The 22,625-nt window shown below is 40.2% G+C and overlaps 2 protein-coding genes across 5 annotated transcripts in view; both read right to left on the bottom strand.

Annotated features, from left to right (window-relative positions):
* Positions 1-1,609: 1,609 nt before the first annotated feature.
* Positions 1,610-22,625, bottom strand: part of FAM237A (family with sequence similarity 237 member A) — a 269,849-nt gene continuing 248,833 nt past the window's right edge. For all 3 annotated transcript variants that reach the window (XR_011000912.1, XR_011000911.1, XM_068196173.1), the window contains one exon: positions 1,610-5,987. The gene's annotated coding sequence lies outside the window, so the exon portion shown is untranslated. The remainder of the gene's footprint in view (positions 5,988-22,625) is intronic.
* The window catches only part of CREB1 (cAMP responsive element binding protein 1), a 39,536-nt gene continuing 18,520 nt past the window's right edge, over positions 1,610-22,625 (bottom strand). The window contains exons 2-8 of one of the 2 annotated variants that reach the window (XM_068196166.1): positions 22,445-22,566; positions 18,964-19,110; positions 17,027-17,127; positions 14,102-14,244; positions 12,476-12,658; positions 10,915-11,069; positions 1,610-8,016 (exon numbers count right to left, since the gene is read on the bottom strand). In XM_068196166.1, coding sequence (XP_068052267.1) covers positions 7,876-8,016; positions 10,915-11,069; positions 12,476-12,658; positions 14,102-14,244; positions 17,027-17,127; positions 18,964-19,110; positions 22,445-22,558 — 984 coding nt within the window. In that variant the 5' untranslated portion in view covers positions 22,559-22,566 and the 3' untranslated portion in view covers positions 1,610-7,875. The remainder of the gene's footprint in view (positions 8,017-10,914; positions 11,070-12,475; positions 12,659-14,101; positions 14,245-17,026; positions 17,128-18,963; positions 19,111-22,444; positions 22,567-22,625) is intronic. The other variant, XM_068196167.1, reaches the window with a different exon arrangement.

Genomic DNA, 22,625 nt, shown 5'->3' with positions numbered 1-22,625 from the left:
AAGATTCAGGAGACCAGACCCAGTTAGGCTGCAACCATGTGCATGGCAGTTGTGGTTGCATTTAAAGCTATAGTGTTTAGGAGCAGGCACGCGAGAATGTAGCTCAGCTGAAACCTGCAGTCCACCCTCCCTGGGCAGTGCTGACACCCACGTGCACCAGGCAGTGAGTGCTGCCTTCTGTTGTCCCAGCTTGGCTTCACAAGTGTTTTATATTCCCATCACACTTACCTTCAGAGAGGGGTCAGGAGTGAGTCAGGCCGCAAGTGAATCACGCCAGGCATGCAGGTCAAGTAGCAGAGGTGTAACTGCTGGTGAGGGAGCAGCCTCTGCAGTGACACCTGCAAAATGAGGTGTCCCAACCCACAGGTCCCACGGGAGCTCCTGCTCTAGTATGAGATGATACATGACAACGGCTCTTGCCAGCAATTTGGCAATTATACCAACCCCTTGCCCGAGCACTTTCTGTCACCCTGTTCATCCCAGCACTAGAGAATCCCACTCCTTTGGGTGGTTCCATTGCACTGATCCTGTTTTGTAACAGGTGATCTGAGCTCACCTGTATAAGGATGTGTTTGGCATGCATCCCCGAGTAGTGGGGCAATGCAGACATAGTCTCCTGAGAAATTCACTCGCTCTAGGGAGTGGGTCCAAGCCACAGGAAAGTGACCAGGCAAGACACAAGCGTGCTGTGACACTGAGAAACCATCCCTGAAACATGCGCAAGAGAACAAACTTTTCTGAAATGTAATTGCAGCCAAGGTAATGTTTGACTAATATTAAGATACGTAGCTGACTACACAGGGATCTGTGTTACCCAGTTCTTTTCAGTGCAAAATTCAAGCCAAACTGCAATTTATCTCGGGGACTAACCCTGTTTGGGATTCTCTCTCATTACTGTAGGTTTTTCTGAGCAAGAACGTGAATGGCATTATAAAAACCAGAAAATCCCAGCTGTAATGAGCTGACCTTATTGCTTCCCCTTGATTTCATTGGAGGTGTGTTTACCTCAGTGCTGAATTTGTTCTCCTGGCTTCCATCCCAGTGTTTGGACCCAGCCTTGCAGATTACATAATAGGGTTGCGATCCTTGCAGTGTTTGCTGCCTTCTGTTTCCTAAAGACCAGTAGTACATGGTTTACAGGAATGCTTAAAAGTGAGACATGCAGCATATATTTAAACTGTGAGAGGCATAAGCTTTTCAGACATTAAACAAGAGAACTGCCATCAGAATGGGTACTGGAAAACAGGTTTAAAAATACCAGGAGGAAGAGAAACTTTGTTTTTCAGGACTTAACCTCTAACTAATCTAATTCAATTAAGATTAAAAAAAGCCTTCTCTTTGGGGAGAATACTTTATGAATACTTAGGGCAGGGTACAGATTGAGATGATACCATAGACTGCTCAAAATACGCCTTTTCCCATATTCTTCCAGCTACCATTTGCCACTAAATTAAATTAGTATAAATGGAACACCCTGCTCAAAAAAGAGACTTCGTCGTTTTTTAAAGCATGTTTATGTGACTGCACATAAATGTTTGTGTAAAAAGGGAGTTATGACAGTTTATACCACAAAGGTTACAGTAAGAAAAAGCACTTTTTATGACAATAATTCACAAATTCACAAGAATCACTTTAATATACAAAGCAATTACTACCATTCTGAAACACAAAGCAGCTAATATGTACATAGTGTTAATAAAATGCATTATAACCCAGTACAATTTTTTAAACACAAATAAAGCACAAAAAAAAAAAAAAAAAGAACACAACAGGGATGTTTCTAGATTTTTGGGGAGATGTAAAAAAGCTTTTCCCCCAATGATGGATTTTCATTTAGTCTTTTAACTTCCACAACTATGCGGGAGTCAAGCTCAAATACCCTGTTCTGTGCTGACATGGTTTGGGTAAAGAATCAGAAATGCAGATGAGGTGAACATACTCTTTCCAGCTTACGCTACAAAGGGAGAATAATAACCCTCGCTCTGGAAGCTTCCCTGAAAAACATTGTTTCAAAACAATTTCAAATTATAAATCCAGAGTAGAAACAACTAATTTCTGAAGTGAATGACCAATCTGTGGAAGAAAGTCTGTGGAGGGGCTGGCTGCCAACTAGCACCTCTTCTTGTCCTGTTCCCATCCCAAGAAGTCCATTATAAGCAGCACAGTTTCAAATCTCATATAAACTTGAAGTTGTAGAACGTTTTAAAATTAACGTTTTAATATAAATAAATGTAATTAAACACACAAAAAATGGAGTGGCACCTGGATAAAACATCTTGTGGAGAGCACCCAAACATCCTTAGATCTTAAGAGTGGCCATTTCTACACAAGCAACAGGCTCAAGGTCTGCCATCCCCATGCTCTCCCAGCTACCCCCTAATTTAGAGGAATATGCAGCTGAGGCTGAGTGAACTGCTCGAGTCCTGAGTGCAGTGAACGCTCAGCTTATGGAGTGTGCCAGCCATGGGTCATTCCTGCCTATCCCTGGCCCTTCCCTGCCAGCACACAGCTCCTGAGGACAGCTGACTGCTCCTGCCTCTCCCGCAGAAAGCGAGCCCTGCACTCAGCACGGAGCAAGTCCCAAACCTGCACTTGCAGTGCCAGAAAGCAAACAGGTCACTCTTCAATTTGCGCTATGCCAACTAGCCCAAGCACATCTCTCTGCAGGCCACAGCTTAAACACATTTTTAAAACACATTCCAAGGCAAAACACTTGAAATGCAAACCCTCTTTACACCACCTGGATCTGGTCCCTTTTCTCCAAAGATTCACACACTTACGTCTATCTATCCACAGACCTGAACCTGTCACAAGCACACAGAAGGTGGATTTCAGCACCCTCTCTTCACCAGTCTGGCTCCTTCCACACCAACTGAGCTTCAGGATACATTCAGGCTTTTGTAAAATCAGTGTCTTTTACAGCTAGCAAATTACACAGCTCAGAAAAACAAGTTCTCAGGCAGACGACAGAGAACCATCAATGTACTGTATGCTTTTTAAAACCTGCTCACAACAGACTTCAGGGGTATAGTTAAATTATCATCATTCCTGCAAAAGAAAGGTGGTTGTGCTGTGCTTTTCAAGCAAGGTGACACATTGTCAATGTACCTTTACTTCCTCGTGTCAAATTACTGGAAAGCCTTTTGATTTATTTTCTTGGAATGCAGTTTGTAAAATCAGCAGACAAATCTTGAATTAAGAAAAGGGGAATAAAGTGGCTGAAAAATAGTTCAGCTTTTCTTCCAAATTAACCTCCCTTTCCCATATGGGATCACTGAACTAGTTCTACTCTAAAAATAATTTCACATCCATCCTCAACATACTGCTCCAAGACACCACACACTTGATTCTTGCCCCTTCAGCTCTCCTGCCCTTCTGAAGCAATGCCTGCTGGGCACCAGGTGCTGATCTGCAAGTTCAATTAGCCAAGGAGTCAACTGCTGTGGAGGAGTGAATTGTGTGCAGGCAGCAGGATCACAACAATTATGCCAGAAATCTTCTCAAGCAAACCAAATTTACCTTAATTTTTTTTTCTCTGTGTTTTGTTTGTTGGTTTTTTTTTCTTTAAAAGTGCACATTTTAATTAAACATTTACAAAGAACATAGTGTAACAAAAATAAATACATGACCTTTTGGTTGGATCATTGGCAAATGTTACATCACTAACCAGGCTCCAGGGTAAAAAAATTACAATAAAAACAAGGTCTTAGAAAATCAATTAAATCCTCTATGAACTGTCATAGATTTGCAACCACTGATATCAAACTTGCTTTGATGGGTGGACTTGTCTTTAAACCACAAAAAACACTGACTGCCATAAATGAAAATACAAAATAAAAAAAAAAGCAGGTGCCAGTTTTCACTAACAGATAACTACTTGCTGCTGCAGTTTACTGGAAGCCCAGATTTAAAAAAAGCAACCTGTGGTACAAATTTAGGTCAGAAACTATCAGGGCTGTTTTTCCTTATTAAATCTTTTTTTTTTTTCCTGAGCCTCTTAATGATTCCAAACACCCCACCAATTTTCTGACCAATGTACAAGTACCAGAGAAGACACTGATCTCCAATGCAAATGCCAACTCCAGGCTAGCCAGAACTACAGGTGTCTGAGCAGTCCGGATGAGCACAACAAGCTAAAATTGTGCTTTCGGATACAAACAACGGTGCCGGCAACTACCCAGTGCTGGTGAAATTGCTGCCTAAGGAAGAATGCATCACCACTACCCCAGGAGGGAAACAGAAGTCTTACCAGTGGTTCCTTTAGAAAATAACACCTTAACAACCTTTCCAAATATTTTGCCTTTGATATATAGCTGCCAAAGAGAAAAAGCACAAAAGTGAATTACTCTGGGTGGTGGTGGTTGTAAAACAACTGTTTACATAATTTCAAAAATCTTCATCAATAAAAAACAAACTTCACAAAAGCCACAAAAGATGACATAAAATTCTTGTAAATGGATAACTGAGAGACAGCACAAAACAAATCAGTAATTAAGAGCTAGAATAATGCAGCCCAGAGCTACTGGGGTGAGGGGAAGCTTTCACACACACACACACACACACACATCCACACACACAGAAAAGTAAAAATTTTTTTCTGACCTCCATATACTATAATACTCAGCATTCCTGACTTAAAAGCTCTCAGAGCTGTAGATTATATACTGTGTGTATATATATATATGTACATATATTATACATATGTATTTTCCAAGAATATCTAAATTAAAAGAGCACCTTTGACAATATCTTAACTGCCTGATTGGTGCTGTTGTTTTGCAAAATAATGACATTACAAAAATTATATTTCAAACCAATTCTTGTTTATTATGAATGTAACGGATCTAGCCCTTTCTAACCCTCTCTTCAGGTAAAAGAGTCTATCAGTTCTTGAAAACTCACAACCGTGAGATATAAAACTAATCCTCCCTCCCCCTTGTCAGCATCATTTCCATCCTACTTCCAAATGGCCTTAGTTTATAGAAGCTTATCACCCCAACCTCACTACTTGGTAAAAACCATAGGAACGGATTCCTGTCATATTCTTTCCCTTTTTGGGTCAATATGAATAGTAAAGCATGTATGGGTAGCCTAGCCAGCCCTGTACTTGGTCTAATACATTTTTTATTATTGTAATCTATACTTTTCATTAAATAAATTTGTGTCCCGTAATCCTCAGTGCAGCATAAATAAAAATAAAGATTCTTGCAGACCCATAGGTACTTTGAATTACATTCCTTTTCTTAGTGAAATTTTATTTGCTAATGAAGCCTAGGCTAAAACCACTACAGGCCACTTGCAGACCACACACAGACAAACGAGTAGCACAGCTCTCCTCTCACTGCCACACAAATTTGCACAAACCGTGTATTAGGAGAACCCCACCTGGGCACTGCTTTAGGCTCCCATGCCCATTCAGCCCCCAGGCTTTTGTGCCCAGTGATGATCAGCAAGCACGGACAGTGTTCATTACCAGCTAGACACAGCTCTCAGAGCCCAGCTTGCCTTGCTCAGGTTCACAGCAAAACCTCACATTTTTTGCAAACAGATGTTCTACAAAGAAACAGCCTTAATGTGGGCATATGCAGCGTTTTCTGTGTTTCTCAAAGCTGGAGGAACCATTCCATGTAATTGCAAATGAGGCCACCATGAGCTTCATGCTTTACAAGAATGACTTCTGTATTATCAACATTTCTACTTCAGTACTCGTTCTGGAAAATGTAACCGTTTTATGTATTTGTATTCGCTGATTTTAAGAATCAGATAGTTTTTATAAAAGCACTGCTGAGAACTTAGGGTCTTCTTTAAATTTGTACTGCTAAACTAATAGATTCATCTCCCATTAAATAAAAACACAAAAATCAACTCTCTATGGCAGATAAAAATAGACCATTTATAAACTCCCACAACACTTGTGAAAGTGAATTATTTAATTTTTCTGATACTTATGTTCTTTTCTTGAAATACATTTGAAATTCTTGATAACTCTAGATGTAACAATAATGCTGTACGTTTAACTCTGCTCCTTTTAAATTAAGTCTCTTGGAAATTGAATGCCCCCTCAAATGAGAAATCTAGAATTTCTAATACTGCTTAGGTGTTTGAGACTCAACTGCCCAGAAGCTTCCAAGTATTTTCCTTATAACGTCACACTGACTGTATAACCTTTTAGAAGCCCGTGTGTGAAATTTATCTTAAAAAGATATAGAGTGAACGGGAAACAATATTAGCTCATACTCTGCTAGGCAAGGCTTTATCCATACGTTTCTATACATAAAAGTTTGACCAGAAGCCCAAAGTAAACTTACTCCATCAAATGACCCAAGTTAACACAGTGAGAGACTGGCTTCAGAGGGCCAGTACACAAACTGCACACGATTCTTTTGGACACATTCTTTTTGACAACTTCTTGATGTTCTTTTTTGGTTCTTTTTGAGCATGATTCTTTTGAAGTCCTAATGCTTAGTACAGAGGTTTTTTTTAAATATGAACTACCTTTTTTAACACCATAAATCTGGGAAAGACTACAGTTCCTCAGTGCACAGGAAAAAACCTGATCTTGCAAACATCTGAGGCACGTAAGCAATTTTAGTTGCAGGAATAGATTACTCAGTAAATCTGACCCTTTCCAAGAAAAAATACCCCAAATAAATTAAGAGTTTAGCTAATCTGGCCAGGTTCAAATAATCAGTATTTTCCCTTTCAAAGCAGGAGTTGGAATATTTGTGTTTGAAGTCCTCTTTAATATTTGAGGTTGTCCTAGTAGTTGGTATACTGCAACTTAATTTATGTACAGAAGGCAGCCTCAAAGTTCCAAAAAGAATTTAGTAAACCAGGCTGATATTTCTATTGAGTACAATAATTTCCATTGCATAAGACAGTGGTAGGGAAATAAAAATAACCTCATTGCTTGAGAGGACTTGGGACACAGACCATCCTGTCTTCAGGGAGTACTTAAGTGGAGTTGGCTATGCTTCAACTGCTTAGTTGTTCTGCATACAAAAAGGTAGTGCTTTAACGTGCTACCCCTGTTTACTCTGTGACTGTTTACAGAACATCATGATTGCATCTTTTTAAAAAATTCTCTTTCCCATCCAAATGTAATTTCCCTATATCCTCTGAAATTGGTGTCTGTTTTCTGTGCATTCAGAATGCTGAACGCACTTGCACACATAAGCTGTGAGAATCAACAACTGAGCAGTGAAGCTCATTTCAATGCATTTGTTTCTGAAGTATGGAGATGGTTTTACTAGTCCAGGAAGGCTCAATACAGATTGCAAATCAAACCCCCGTCCTGGGCTAGTTTGAGAAAGGTCTGTTATCTCCACACCAAGACCGTGACAGTGAAGCGCCCTTCGTCTGGCGTGCTGCTCAGCCGCGTATTTGTACAGTTCAGCATGAACGTGTGAAACCAATGTGGCAACCACTGCTTCTTCATTGTACCATGCATGCTCCACCTGTGCAGCCCACCGTTCTCTGGACCAAGAGGCTGGGGTGGCTCTGTCTCTAAGGCAATGGGAAGAGCTCAGCACAAATTCTTGACATCTTTACAAAAGGACCCTCCCCACAGTAACTTCCCGAGTGACCACTGTTGCTCCCTGAAGAGGATCGGGAGACGAGAGAGAAGCCTATTCTTCTTCTTCACGCTGAGATTGATGATGAAATTCATCTTGTAAGGGGAGAAGTGGAGGCAAGTACTTGAACATTCACAGTTTGATGCAAAGCACAGATGAAGTATATTCTGTAGTTGCTTCAGGCAGTTTTGCGCATAGAAAAAAAGAAATGTTTAGAAAATAAAAAGTTTACTTTGTCTTTCTGGGTATAGCCAGAACCAGTCTCGATCCCACCTGGACAAGTGAAAATGAGAATCCAAAATTAATCTGATTTGTGGCAGTAAAGGTCCTTAAGTGCTTTCAACTCCTCAATCAGTGTCTTGTTTTGGTTTTCAAGCACAGCCACTCGATTTTCTAGACATTTCACATACTCCTTTTTCTTCCTGCGACATTCACGTGCTGCCTCTCTGCAAAGCAAAAAAGGCCATTCAAATCCAGAACAATCAATTGCAGACATGGGCTACCTAACTGCTTTCAGGCAAACCTTTACTAGTACTGCTATTTTCAGAATATGGAGGTATTGCTAAGAAATGCAAGTGAGGAAAAACACTGAGTTCGTTACAACTGCTCCTCTCAAATCACACTCACTCAAGATCCACATATCATTTCAACATACAGATCCCAGTAAGACAGCACCAGTAACATTATTATTATTATTTCTGTGAGCAAAGGATCCTAATCAGTGATAAAACTTTGCTCGCAGAATTCACATTGGAGCCTTTAGGCTGAGTAGAATGCTGCTGCAATAATTTGACTTTATTATCATCTATTATTCTTTTTACAGTCTAACTTTTCCCTTTGCTGCAGAGTCCAACAAGATGATCAGCTGGTGTAAAAAAGTGCTGTATCTCGAGCATTCCTGTATTTGCTCTTGAGCAATGCTTTCATTTTAATAATGATGTCTGCATCACTGCAATGATACTATTAATGACTCAAATAAAAATAAAAGCCAAAAAATATCACAAGATAAACAGTAAGAACCATGTAATTCTTTATCCCTGTCAGCTATGCCAAAAACAAACCTCAAGATAGTCAAACTTTTAAGTCTTGCTTGTAAAGAGTGAGCTGCCTGTAGGTAACTTGCTAACATACCAAGAACACCAGTGAAAAATACCAGAAGGTATTAATGTGCTGCTGAGCATCCTGAAGGCAGGAACACCAAGGGAGAACTACCCTGCACAGCAACAGAATGGCACCAACGTGCAAAGTAAGCACAGGGCTAAATGCCACGGGCAGGTGGGAGCCCAGGCAGAGGGCTCTCCTCCTGCAGTGCCACTTGTCCAAGCAGCACTCTGCAGGCACAGGGAAATAAACACTTATTTGCCCTGAACCTTTAGGTACAAAGCAGAATAGCTTCAAAAATAAGAGCCTGTGTGCCCCTTCATTGCAAAAACTACACAGACTGGTGAAACAGTCACATTTCTGGGAAATGAGAGGACAAATCAGAACCCAGTTCCTCCCCTTACTGGATAAATAGTAGCTGTAAAAACAGAATGCATTCCAGGACTTAACTGATAAGAAGCCTCTAAAGTAATTTCTGAAATTCAGCTCCACAAATGAGACAGGATGAAAAGACCATAGCCTGTAAGCCCTGAAAGGACTCCGGTTTCCATTTGTCACACCCAAAAATACAATTTCACATGCCTGCAGTGCTTCAGTAAATCATGTGTAACATTTAGAATTTAAGTAATTTTGGGCTTTTACCAAAAGTTTAAGTACTATGGGATCAGGAAGTGCCTCCCAGTGCAAATTACTAACAAGTCTCCTTGGGTGACATTTTCTTTTTGTGATTTTTTTCTCCCTTAGGCTGTGTATATTAAGCCACCTCAAGTCTGTGTGTGCTAGTTGTTCATTATGAACAGCCAGAGTTTTACTGAATTACAACAGAGCTTTAAAAATGCAAAATGTATACAGAAAATTTGCACAATAATATCTATGAATATTTACACTATAATCCTCCAGTAAGTACCACCTTACCATCTGCCTCTCTATCCCTTTTCCCCACTTTGCTATGGAGCTTAGATTTGCAAATATCTATTAAGCAGACAGGCTAAAAGCACCACATGCAACATGACACTGTTGCAAAAGCTGTCAATTTAACTCAAGTGGGGTAATTCCCCATTGTTTTTCTTGGCTTTCACAAACACAAAAGCTTTCTTTTACTGGAATAAGACTGATGACTAAATGAGGGTATTCTGTGATTCTAATTTTTTTTTTTCAACTGCAGAGCCTGAAAGAGTGATATCCACTATTCACTGGTATGAGAAAACTATATAAAAAGGAAGATGGGTGACGTTCTGTACAAAAACCTTTTAAAAAAGTGACCTCTGCTGTTCAGCATTATTTACTTCATTACAGCCCCTTGTATAAGCACTGGGTCTGCCCAAGTCAGTTTCCACTATGTTCACAGCACAGCAACCTACAGAAAATAAACGAACCTGCACAACATCAGTTTTTTCAGACTGACAGATGAAGTTAACAAGGTTTTCAGGGTTCACCTGCTCAGAAGGGCGGGAAGCACTGGGTTCTCAGTGTTACAGTGCAACACAAAGGCTCCAATCTGTGGCCCTGGGTTAAGAGCTCAAGCTTGGTGTGATGGGCCAGTTCAGGCCTGCCCCTTCCCACTGCCACAGCAACAGACTTCAGGAGCATCCTGCTCAACTTCTCTCTACAGCTCCCGTCCTTTGCTACTTCCACCCACTCCTACCTCTAAGCTTAGCTGTTCCTCCTCACACATTGGATCCTACAGGATCAATTCTTTACCTTTCTTTTAGCCCCTCTACTGCCACTACTGGCTGCACAGGACTTCAATCAAAAGGAATAGCTGCTCATTTAGCCTTTGCCTGAGCCTTTCTGCCCCTGGAGGAGAAAACCCAAAGCAGCTAAAAGAACAAGTGAGACAACCAAGAAAATACTCACAAAGAGCACACGTGGGCCAGCAGCAAGGCTAAGGGACAGAATCCAGCAAAGTAAACCACATGAAAGTAGTAACTCAAAAAAAGTAACTCATCTTGGTGTTTGTAAGAACACACCTGCAGCCATACAAGCATCTCACCAATTACTTTTCTCCTTACTGCAACAACCAAATTCACACACCCCACAGAATGAGCCTGACACTTCAAGGTTTCACAGTCGCAACACACAGCATTGGTAGATGCGCATTTCTGCTTTGCATTTTTAAATAAAGGCAAATTCTTCGTAAAGCATTTCATAACATGGCTAAGAAACATCAGCACTCTTAGTGCTTGACACTCTAGGCCTGTGCAGAGCTGAGTGGGCAGTAAAAGTGATGTGAATGTACGTGCCTGTTCTTCATCAGCCGCACTTCTCTCTTCCGCGCAGCCTCCTCCGCCGGCTGTGTCGGGAGCGCTGGGGAGGACGCCATGACTACTCCTGGTGCGATGGTGCTGGTCGGGGCCGTGCGGATCTGGTAGGTCTGCACGTCTCCTGAGGCAGCTGCAGGGACACACGGGAACGTGGCATCAGCCTGGTGACAGCGCTGTCACACGTGCTGTGGAGAGCACCTACTCATCTCTCTAACGTGTCACTCTCTAACGCCCTGTGACCCAGCCATCTCTCCAAGCGTGCAGCCTGGGCCACAGCTCAGGAGGGACAGCCATCATCTGGGTCATCACTGCTACCTCAGGCTCCGTTTATTCATGTATGCAAGGCTTTGGGCATTCCTGCTGAAGAAGTCTTCACCTCTGCTTGGTAACTTGATTTGTCTTGCGATATAGCTGTGCTTCTTTCTCCCTTATTGCATTTCTGGGTTTTGGGCAGTTCTAGCATTTCTAGAGGGTCACTATTTCTAGCTATGCTCCAAATGTCTGTCTGGAAAAGGAGGAACTGCATGGGTAAGTATCTAACATAGAAAAAAAAGTGTAAAACTGTAGCATTTACTCCCACAACAGATGGATAATGCACTCTCTTGCTTCTCTAGAATGAGCAAGGTCTTGGCTTTCTTTTATTTTATTAATTTTAATCTTAGGACTGTGTTAATTTTGCCTGAGCTCATAAGAAACCACAACACCACCTAAAGAAATCATATGCCCTTAAGAACACAAAACCCCAAAGATAATGCAACAAGAGTACTCTTCTCTGCTATGCATTTTTACTGACGCCTGGTAATCTCTTCACTGGATAATTTTCAAATCAACTACTTTACAGTCATAGAAGAGGGGGTATATTTCTGTTATTTTCAGTAAAAGTTTTTTATAATATTCCTCAATTTTTAAAAAACCAAAGTATGTATTTTGATACAACAGGTCCCCACAACTTACTCTAAGCAAAAGTAGCTCTGCCAAGTTGAGGGCTAGACCAAATGACCACTTAAGGCACTCTGCTAAATTGTTCTATGATTCCAAGACTCACAGATTGAGTCACTCATTCAGTGACTAGTTACAAGTCACAGTAGGAAGAAATGATGACTTGCAATTGAAAAAGGTGAAAAATTACTAATAAATTAAAGTGTCCCTTTAGAAAGAATCAAACACCCTTCTCACCTATCTTAATGCTTGCTTTGAATTTCCTATTGTTGCATGTATGGGAGAACTCAGAACTCTAAAGTGGTATTAGTTTTTGCAGAACATATTAAAAAATTCTGTGGACAAAATGCAGGAAACGCAGCATGGAAAAGCAAAAATAAATATATTAAACCTCAAATATCCACAGTTTTACCAATCTAAAGGGAAAGGCTTGAAAAAAATATGACAAATAGCTTTGTCCAGAATTTCAGCAATTTTATGGACTTATCTGTGCCAAAGCTGTTAATTCTGTTTCCTGACACATTTGAAGGAGTCAGGCTGGCAACTTCTATCTGCACAGAGAAGTTACACAGAATGACAAGCTGTGAACTTTCTCACCTTGTACAACAACTTGGTTGCTGGGTACAAGTATCTGCTGTCCGTCTGTGGTCTGTGCATATTGTAAAATGGTGGTGCCAGGTTGGGTTGCAGCTGCATTGGTCATCGTCAACGTCTGGAGACCTTGTACTCCATCTGTGCCATTGTTAGACAACTGTATTGCTCCTCCTTGGGTGATGGCAACTGCAGACAAAAAACATCAACCCAGCATTTAAGACAATAATTCATTCATTAACTTACAGTATTAAACCTAGGTATGGAAGAATACTGATCTAAGCTAAATCCGTTGAATCCTTACACACCCCAAATAAGACACATGGCTTCAATGTACATGAAAGAAATCATCCTTTGAACGGTAAGTTTTCAAATGTTTGTGAGGTCCAAAACCTACAGCCTAAAATACAAATTAGTTTCTCTAATAGAACAGAATCACATGGAAGAGTTACAATCCACCCCCAGGAAATACTTTTTAATTCGTTAAGATTTTCTTCTTGGTTGGTTTAGGTATTTTTCTCAGTCCTTAGTTTTTCTTCTCATCTGAAATTCCTCTCATCTTCTGTGCTTTATGCCCTTCAATCTCCTCTGCTGCTATGCTATCCATCTTGTGTTTCACTTTCTTCTTGATTTGGCTTTTTTTTTTTCCTTCTGATTGTGTCCTCACTTCTCTACAACTTCCTGAGACCCTTCCTAGCTGTTTTATCATTCATAAAAGTACAGGTTGGTTCAGGCAGTCTTAGCTTTGTTGGTTTTTTCCTTACTTTCCCTCAATCCTGTCATGCAGGTATACTGAGACCTCGTCCCTTTTGTGACTCACAGAATTCCACTGTGTTCCTATATACAGACATACCAAAATCTCAAGAGTCTGCACACGCAGTTAGTGTACAGTTGTAACAGAAATCAGAATTAACCACATCCATTTCAATAAAATTAGCCAGGGTACAAAGCAAAGGGGTTAAGGAGTAAACAGAGATACAAAATTTTAAAGAGATTTTAAGAGACAGATGTAAACAGTAGTGGTTTGTAGTTCTTTGTCCCTTTTGTATGTGTTGTATATGTCTCCTACTGTATGGTTAGTGTGAGACAGGATGTGTCTTATCTTTAAGGCCATACCCTCAATCATTCTTCAAGTCAAAACACTGTATCTATAAAATCTAACAAAGAAAACACAGAATATATACTTATGACATATACTAAGGTTGTCAACGACCTTATTTTTTCAGGACTTTCTAAAAATTTAATTGCAGACCGTAATGTTTTTTTTTCTAATGATGAGGTTACAGCTTTGTGAACAAGTGTTAATGACCTGCCACAAAAAAAAAAAAGAAACTCCTGAATTTCCCCTTCTAGTTCCTGAAGTGAAGAAGTTTATAATAGCATTACGGTTAGTTCCTGTTTTGCCTCAGCATGCATTAGCTGCACCAATTGGCAAGCAGTCCCAGAATGTTAATCGAGCCTTTCAAACACTTACAATAGAAATGTGTTTAAAAGGCCTGGTTAACAGTCAAAATAAAGTAATATTTTTTCACCTCCTGCTTTGTCCTAGTCCAAACAACAGTTACAGAAGTAAGAGTTCTTCATCTTCTCATCCCCACTTACTAGCACCACTGAGAAATTCAGACTACATACTGTACTGCCCACTGCTGGTTTGGTAAATGGGAGTTGGCACCGTAACAGTGGCGATGGCAGGTGCTGCTGTTTCCTCTTCAGACTTTTCTTCTTCGATCCTTGGCACTCCTGGGGCGTCTGAGGACAAGTCATTCAAAATTTTTCTGGCAAAGACAGTGTGTTGTAGAGATTTTAATAAAAATTGGGGGAGAAAATTAGTCTATCTGATACACAATGCTGGGGAAAACTGTGAAATGCAGCAAGCCAGCAAGGAAAATATAAGTGGAGAATGAAAACCACACACTATCTTCAAACTCTTATTGGAGAGGATTGTTCAAAATACCAAGCACCCTTGATGGGCAAGGGAGCCAGCACATAACAGCTGTGCTTGTCAAAACCCATGATACAGCTATTACAACCTTTCCTTTTTCTTCAGAGCATGTTTCTCTCATCCTTTTTTTTTTTTTTTTTTTTTTTTTGTGTCCTGCTTTTAGCTATATAAATATTTGGGGAAAAAGTCAGAACCTGTCTCCTCACTTACACTGGGGGAACTGCTCCATTTCAAAGACGATAAACAGATAAACACCTCAGCCAGAGAGCTAAGTACCAAGGGTATGCATTCCTGCATTAGCAGGAATGCTTGCAGAGAGCCAGCAGTTCATAATTTAACACCTGCCTGGGAGACAATACCCAGTGTTTGAGAACAGTCTCACAGTTCACAGGTGCCCTGCCTGAGAAAGTTCATGGGTAAAGGAAAGAACAGATTGTTTCATTATTTCCAGGAGCTAATTATCCAAAGTCAAAACTTCTAAAACATCGCTGCTACAGGTCCCACTGAACATGACTATAGACTGACCACAGCAGTCATTGCAATCTGCATCCCTGTCCTTTCTCAGAGGACTGTTAAGCCCTTTTCACTGCTAGCATATTCTATTATGTCACTGCAAAGTGCAGTAAATGCCCTTCGGTAAAGGGCAGTGTTTTTTGTAATTCTCCTCCTATGTTTTCCAATTGGCAAAGGAACTCAGTGGGATAAAGCAAACACAGCTATAGACCCCAAGTTCCAAGACAACGCTACTTTCTTACACAAGCCTCCTGAGGCTGTGGGAGCCAGAACAACTGCATGAAGCTATCTGGGAATAGCAGTCATTCTGCTTAGCAGCTTCACAAACAGAGCTTTGCTGTTGCTGTTTTGACTTTGTGTGCACGCAAGAAACCCCAGCACTGGAAAACACTGTGCAAAGAACCACTTAGACAATTAAAAAATTCCCATCCAAAGAGTTTGCAATCTAGGTGTTAGATCAGAAACTAGTGAATGAAACAGATGAAAAAATATGGAGAGAGCCGGGATGATGAACAAAACCCAAAGAGCTAAAAAAATCACTTTTTAAACTCATGCCATTATGACATCGTGGTTAAAACCTACCTTTGCCATCATAAAAATGGATTTAAGGTAAAGGATAAGGTGGCAGCTTTACAAATACTGGAGCTATGAACTGATGGAATACATAATGTACTTTAGTAGCAGAATCACAGAGGAGTTTTTGTGGAAGAGGTATAGCTTTCAATTCTATGAACATATCTGCACCTATCTTGTTTCTGGGGCCAGTTACAGCAGGTTGAGTAATGCCAGCTGGGAAGTCACTAAAGACAGCAGTGATCTTTAAGACCTAACCAACACCAGCCCAGAACCTGAGCTGCACACAGAAGTTTTACAGCTAACAAATGTTGCTGTGTCACCACAATCTGGTTTGAAGACAGAGGCCGTGTTGTGGCACCAGTGCACACAAAAGAGTCCACCTCAATGAGAAGTCAGTATGCACAAGCACCTTCTTCTCAGTCTTGCTGCTTGTTCACTCAGCTCTGTTTTCTCACCATATACAGCCACTCTTCCATATATAGTAAAATCAAGTATCTTGCTGCAGAAGCAGGCTGAAGGAAATCTGTGGCAGCCTTGAAGTTAACACCGCTCCTCACAAAAATATCTTCCAGACCTATTACGGCTAGGGGTCTTCAGCAATGATTTTCACTATCTTTGGCAGAACAGCCTTGAAGGCTGCTGGACAAGGCAGGCAATAATGTCCCAAGTGCTAAGAAAGTATCATGGTTGAGATATGCTCAGGCCTCCAGCCCAGCTTCTATTTCCAAGGCTCTGCTCATAAAGAAAAAAGGAGCACTTGGATTTTTTAAAGCAGCAGGAACTCACAGGTCACTTAAAACCTACTGAACCCCAGAGCTGCTCCTTAATGCTATTTAGCGTATTTTAAGAATGAAAGCGGGATTTAGTACAGACATAAAAAGCTGTACAAGGCTTAATTAATAAAGTAACGTGACACACCACGTGAAAGAGAACCTCAGCTGGTTTTGCCAGAGGTATTTGCTATGAGGAAGAGACACTAGATACCTTTCATTACATTGAACTCATATACTGACTTAACTTTAAACACAAACTACTTGGCTCAAGCAGAAATTCTCTCTGAGCTACTCTCTCTCAGCCTCCTTGAGTATCATGGGAGAAAGGAATTAAGTTTGTTTGCTGCTAGCATTGCAGCAATAATGAAAACCAGTAGAGTTGATTTTTTGCAGACTACAGATTACACATAAGTCCCTTTCTGCAAAGCTTCAGTGTATTTTGTATATTAAGTATTCATTAAAGCTGTTTCTAAGGCATTTATCACAATGACACTTCAATCTTCTGAAATGTGGCAATTAGCATATTCTCAGCTCACATCTGTCTTAAGTGAGTGTAACAGCTGAGGTTTCTTCCTCTTTCCCCTTTACATCCTATTCCACGGACATATTCCATATTCCAATTGCAAGACGTTATAGAAGAGAGATTTCAGTTAAATGTTAAATCTAAAAATAATAAAAATACAATCCCACTGTTTGTATCTCCATGTGAACACACCCATCCATCAAGAAATGCTTCTGCTTTAACCTCCATACCTGTAGGAGGGTCGTCTGGACAGAATTTCTCTTCGTTTCTGTGAGTCTGTGACACTGTCTACTGATTCCTGTGAATCTTCACTTTCTGCTATAGTGGAGATCTGTAAATAAGAATAGCAATCAAATTTATCAAGCCACTTCCAATGCCTTTATTTTAAGGAAATGTTGACATCCTGTGAAAAACACCACAATGCAAGTGATCTATCTAGACAATTAACAGAAAGTTACTGCTTAGTAATAGATCCAGCAAAGAATGACCAGTCAGTTATCTACCTATCAGAATGTTCTTTATAACTTAAATACTTCAATAAGAAAACCTAAACATTAATACCATATGGTTTTTGCCTTCCATGTTTTGTTCTCATCCATTGCAAGGAAACAAAGATTTTTTTAGTAAAATTTAGGGAGAGAATAAGTAAACCAAATTAAGGTAGCAGAAACATTTGGAAACAAATAAAATACTGAAAAAATATCAGTTTATAAATAATGAGGTAGATATGTTAAAAAGAGACTGCCTTTTATGGGAGAAATTGACAGGAAAGTGTCATACATGAAGATATTTAAAAATAACATAGTGCTGCAATTCTGAATATCTGTGCTAAAAAAGCAAATTGTTTATGCAGGAAAGCTATAATAAAAATATTATTAAAATCATATAGATAATTTTAAATTTGAAAATGTGCATGACAAACTACATAAAAGCGAATGATGCTTATGTGAGAAACAGAGCTCACATCCTGACAATTTATACATGGTAGAGAAGATTCTTAAAGGCTCAAAAATCTTGCTGGCACCCCCATCTCACAACTGTCAGATAGAGGGCCTGAATATGTCCAAGGCTGACTGTGAACAACTGGGCTCTGAATATCAAAACATGATGGATCTGCATTGAACCAGGTGAATTCCAAGCATGGCTTCACTGTCAGTCTTCTACCTCCAGGGTAGCAACTTGTGCACTTATCTCAAAACTGCTCACCTCTGACAGATTAAAACTCTATAAACTTTTGACTGCAATGGCTAAGGATGGTAGAGCTTGTCACAAACTCAGCACTGAAGCTGAGAAGGAAAAAATAAAGATTATTATCAGAATGGTCTAGTTTTATATTATGCATACCTTATTCTTAAAAATCAGATCCAGTTGAATATCTGTACCAAAAAGTCGTAATACCTACTTGTTGAAATTAAACATTTTTTGAGCTAGTTGTTCTAACAGCAAATGAATAATGTATAGTCCTTGTCCTGTGTAGCTGCTGTACACCCAAAAATTTCTGCATTCAGTAACACTGAACTTCCAGTGGATAAAAAGCAAGTTAGAGGTTTTAAAGATTTCAGACTACTTGCCTCCTCTCTTCAGGCTACCTCACCTACTGGTAATATTGCATTATCAGTCTTGCTTCACAGAAGAGAAAATGCTAAGGCTTCACAAAGCACACGACACTCAACCAGCACATTTTAAAACCATTTCTGTGTAAGGACTGAGAGGTTTCTTTCAAGAACCAGTAACATACAGAAACCCTTATTGTAAACCAATGCAAATACTTCTTCGGGAGCAAAGACTTTCATTCTAGAATACTGGTCTCATTAATTATTAAAAACTACATTATTACAAAAAAATTTATCCTTTTATTCCCTTCAGAAGAGTATGAACTCTTACTCAATAAACACGTATGTAAATACAGTATAGAGAAAAAGTAGAGTAATACTGTAAGAAAAACCATAAAGCTGTTAAACTCACCAAACAAATTCTAGAGGGAAATGAAACTCAGCAATGCTTGAAAATGAAAACTGGTTAAGCCAGAACAGAAAAAAGCCAGAGTAGCAAATACTGTACAGATTTGCAAAAACACAATCCAGAACACAAATACATTAAAACCAGTGCAATGACAGGCCTATTTCAAAGGCCCAATTGACATATTAGGAATTTCTTCAGTCAGTACCTGAACTGTCTGGACCTGTGGAGACTGAATAACTGACGGCTGGGCAGCCTGAATTACTCCATGCACTTGAACCGTCTGCCCATTGGGCAGCTGAACTAAGGTCACCGTGGGTGCAGAAGATGTTGCGTGAGCTGCTGGCATAGATACCTGCAAAGAAGAGACAGCATAAATTAGGTTATTGCAAAATCTCCTTAGTTCAGTATTTGTTTTGGTGAAAGAACTATGTCTCTTCTAGACCCCAGTCAGATGACCCAAATGTTTCAGCGTAATATAAAACCCCCTGAACTGCCTGAGCCCAACACCTGACCTACTTCACAAAATAATCTAATGCAGAATTTCTGGAGGCTCAAGCATAATTTGTAAAATCGCTGACAAGAAAAAGAAAAACACAACTGCCTTTATTTTGAGGTAACCTGATACAAACACATCATTACCTTTCACTTACTTCACTTGGATACTGCTCAGACTCGGGTATACTCCTACAGACACTGCTGAGTCAGCGGCAGAAACATATGGGAGTGGAGCTATTTTTGTTCTCACTCAGAAAAATGCAAAGAATTTGCCAGATGTAAGAACTTAACATTTTTAGGGAATCGTACCTTTCACTTTTTACAGATTAAGCCATATGAGCAGCTGGCAAAGTGCATGTAAATGAAGAAAACTGACCACGTGTTCAGACAGAAAAACCCCATGAGTCTGCAGTGGAAATAAGTATTTTGTAGGCAGTCACTGTGATTATTGTGTAACAGGTCAACACAAACTCTAGTTTCAAGAGTTATTTCTATGAGGAAGAATTGCCCATGTTTTAAACACAACTGTTTCTCCAGCACAGACCTGCAGGCACGGCAGCCATGCCAACAGGGATACACTGACGACATCAGCGTGGCACATTAGGCTCGGGCTTTGGGGACAGCAGTAGCCACACACAGCTGCTCATGCCACGTGGGACAGCCTCACCCTGGCAGGCCACAGGAACTCCTCTGGGTAGCTGAAGGGCCATGAACCAAGGCTGCTCCATGGCTGGGCCAAAGCCCAGGGCACATCCAGACCTTCCAGCTGTCTGCTGACACAATGCCTGCGTTAGGGGCTGGGGGCTCCTGAAAGGCTGCAGGGTGCCAGCGCACCCCGCCCTCAGTGAGTGTCCCTCCCACACGCCATGGCCCTCAGGGAAGGACTGCAGGCAAGCGTGAGCTGCTCTGGCAGACCTCAGCCAGGTCATGGGTCACTGACTCACCAGCTTTCTTCTAGTCACCCAAGTCTGGAAAACCTAACAATGCTCCAGGGCTCAAGAGCATTTAAAAAAAAAATCGATCCACATAGCTGTAGTGCAAGGAAAGGCTGCACTGCTGTCCTGTCTCATCTCAAAGGGCTCCTGTGTACTGGATGCAGAAGGAAATCCTCTGCTGTCCCTGTGAACACGCAATTCTCAAAAAGCTGCAATAGCTCATCTCTGAATTTTCATAAACATCCACCACTTACAATGAAATCTCGTTCAACAACAAAATTAAAGTGAATTACATGTAGACCTCTCTCATCCACAGCTGTCTCTCTCTAATCCACCAATTTGCATTTGCTTTTACCTTCCTTTTTATCTCCTTTTTCAGGAAAGCAGATGCAGCATTATGTGGTGCTACTTAACTTGCATCTGAGAGAAACTGGGCTGAGATTAACATGAGAGCCCCTTCCTCTGACAAATTATATTCTTTTACCAAGTGACCTTTCTTAATAACGCATGTCTGACTAAACAGCCCTTGGCAATGACAGCAAAGCTGATCAACTGGAGGCCGCTGCGGTTGGATTAAGCCCACAGCAGAGCGTAACTTCCGCACATGTCTCTGACTCATACCTTGTGGAACTGGGACGAGTTTCCTTTTGACTCTGAAAGCTACCCTGAACTCACTAAAAACGCAGCAATTAAACTAAGCTTGCAAGAGGAGTAACCTTACAAGAGATAATGGAAGAATTAAATTGATATAATTAGTTATTTAGATTTGGCTAGGCCTCTGAGGGCACTCCCTAATGCCAAACACTGCCACTTCACTTATTAAAAATATCATAGTAACGTAACACTGATGTGAACAACACAAGGAATTATGTTTAGACTGTTTTATCATCTCCACAAACTCTGTACAGGCTGGGGAAAAAAAACGTGCAAATAATATAGTGAATGACAACATGGTGGTTCACATGGATTTTAACCATTCTTGTATAGTGTTTTCCTACTTGGAAAAAAGTCTCATTCAAGTACTGGGGTAATTATGTCTGAGTAAAGTGCATGCTACCCAATACATACTTGTAAGTTCAGCTCCCTGGAGGTTAGTATGTTAGCACATAAATGTAAAACATTCTTGATTCTCTGGACTAAACCTTAAAGCACATCAAGTGAGCAGCAGTTAACTGGTTTTGCAGGAGAAATAAACTACTTCCACTCAGTTCACACTGAAGTGTTATTCACACCACCTACATCCTGTGCCTAAGTTAGACAGTGAGAAAACTGCCCAAAGAGGCAAGCTGGTGCAGGGCAGCTGGTGGCTTGTAAATTCACACTACAGCTTCACCCAACAAAATCAACCTGTGCATTTAAACAGCTCCAATCCCTACACTACCACTTGAATGGAATGTACGGACTACAGAGGGCAGGACTTGTTTGGAAGTCTCTGGACTACCAAAAGGTGCAATGACTTTTAAAAAGACACTAATCATTTATAGAAACTAAGTGATTTAACACTTGTGCCACTTAAAAGAGTCAATTCCATAAACTATGAAATCAAAAACACCTGTTTGTTTTTTGCAGACTACAGTTAGTTTTCAAATTAAATGGTTACAGGAGAGAGCCAAACATACTCTGTAGTCATTTATATAATGGAGTTGCTTCTGCCAACCATCAGTGTATTTGAAAATGAAACCCAGTTCCAAAATCAGAGATGTAGCTGGGATTGTTTTTCTTGTCTCTCCAGAATAATTTGGGAACAACAAATGATCTACTTCTGTCTCTCTAACTTGCCAACAATTCTGTGAAACTCTGGAGACAACAGGATCCCACCTGATAAAATATTTTATTTGCTGCATTATTTATCTACATATTTAGTTTGTTTTTGTCAGAATTAAACTGACTACTACAGATAAGTTTTTAACAGAAAACACAACAGCAAGACAATCCAGTCAATATAAAAAAGACAGTAGGTTACACGTATTGAAATGAATACCTTTCAGTGGTATGGTTGTGGTAAAGAATGCTAGAAATATTTTGATTTATTACTGTGTTAACATTACACAATTTACACACATACAGCTCTTCAGAACTAACAGAGCCTTCTACTCTACTGCTTTAAAAATGTGAAGACAAATATTAAAAGAACTGTACATCACATGTGTTTCAGAATGCTATCAACAGAATCTTCTCTCAGGCCCGTAAACAAACATTATCCCTCTTAAAAATATTAACCGTAAGTAAAACTATTACACCATATGATTTTTATACCTGGGCTAACGTTGCAATCTGTGGTTGTGCCTGTACTGTCATCTGTTGGGTTTCTGCCTCTGTACCGGCTGCATCTCCACTCTGCTGGTTCTCTGCTCCAGATTCCATGGTCATTTAGTTACCTACAATCACAATATTTGTCGTAAGTCTGGGTTGGTATGCAAGTCCATTACTCTTGGTG

The sequence above is a fragment of the Anomalospiza imberbis genome, chromosome 7 (genome assembly GCF_031753505.1).
Source record: "Anomalospiza imberbis isolate Cuckoo-Finch-1a 21T00152 chromosome 7, ASM3175350v1, whole genome shotgun sequence".
Classification (NCBI taxonomy): Eukaryota; Metazoa; Chordata; class Aves; order Passeriformes; family Viduidae; genus Anomalospiza; species Anomalospiza imberbis.
Note: the sequence above shows the minus strand (reverse complement) of the source record. Positions and strands in the feature narration are given on the sequence as shown.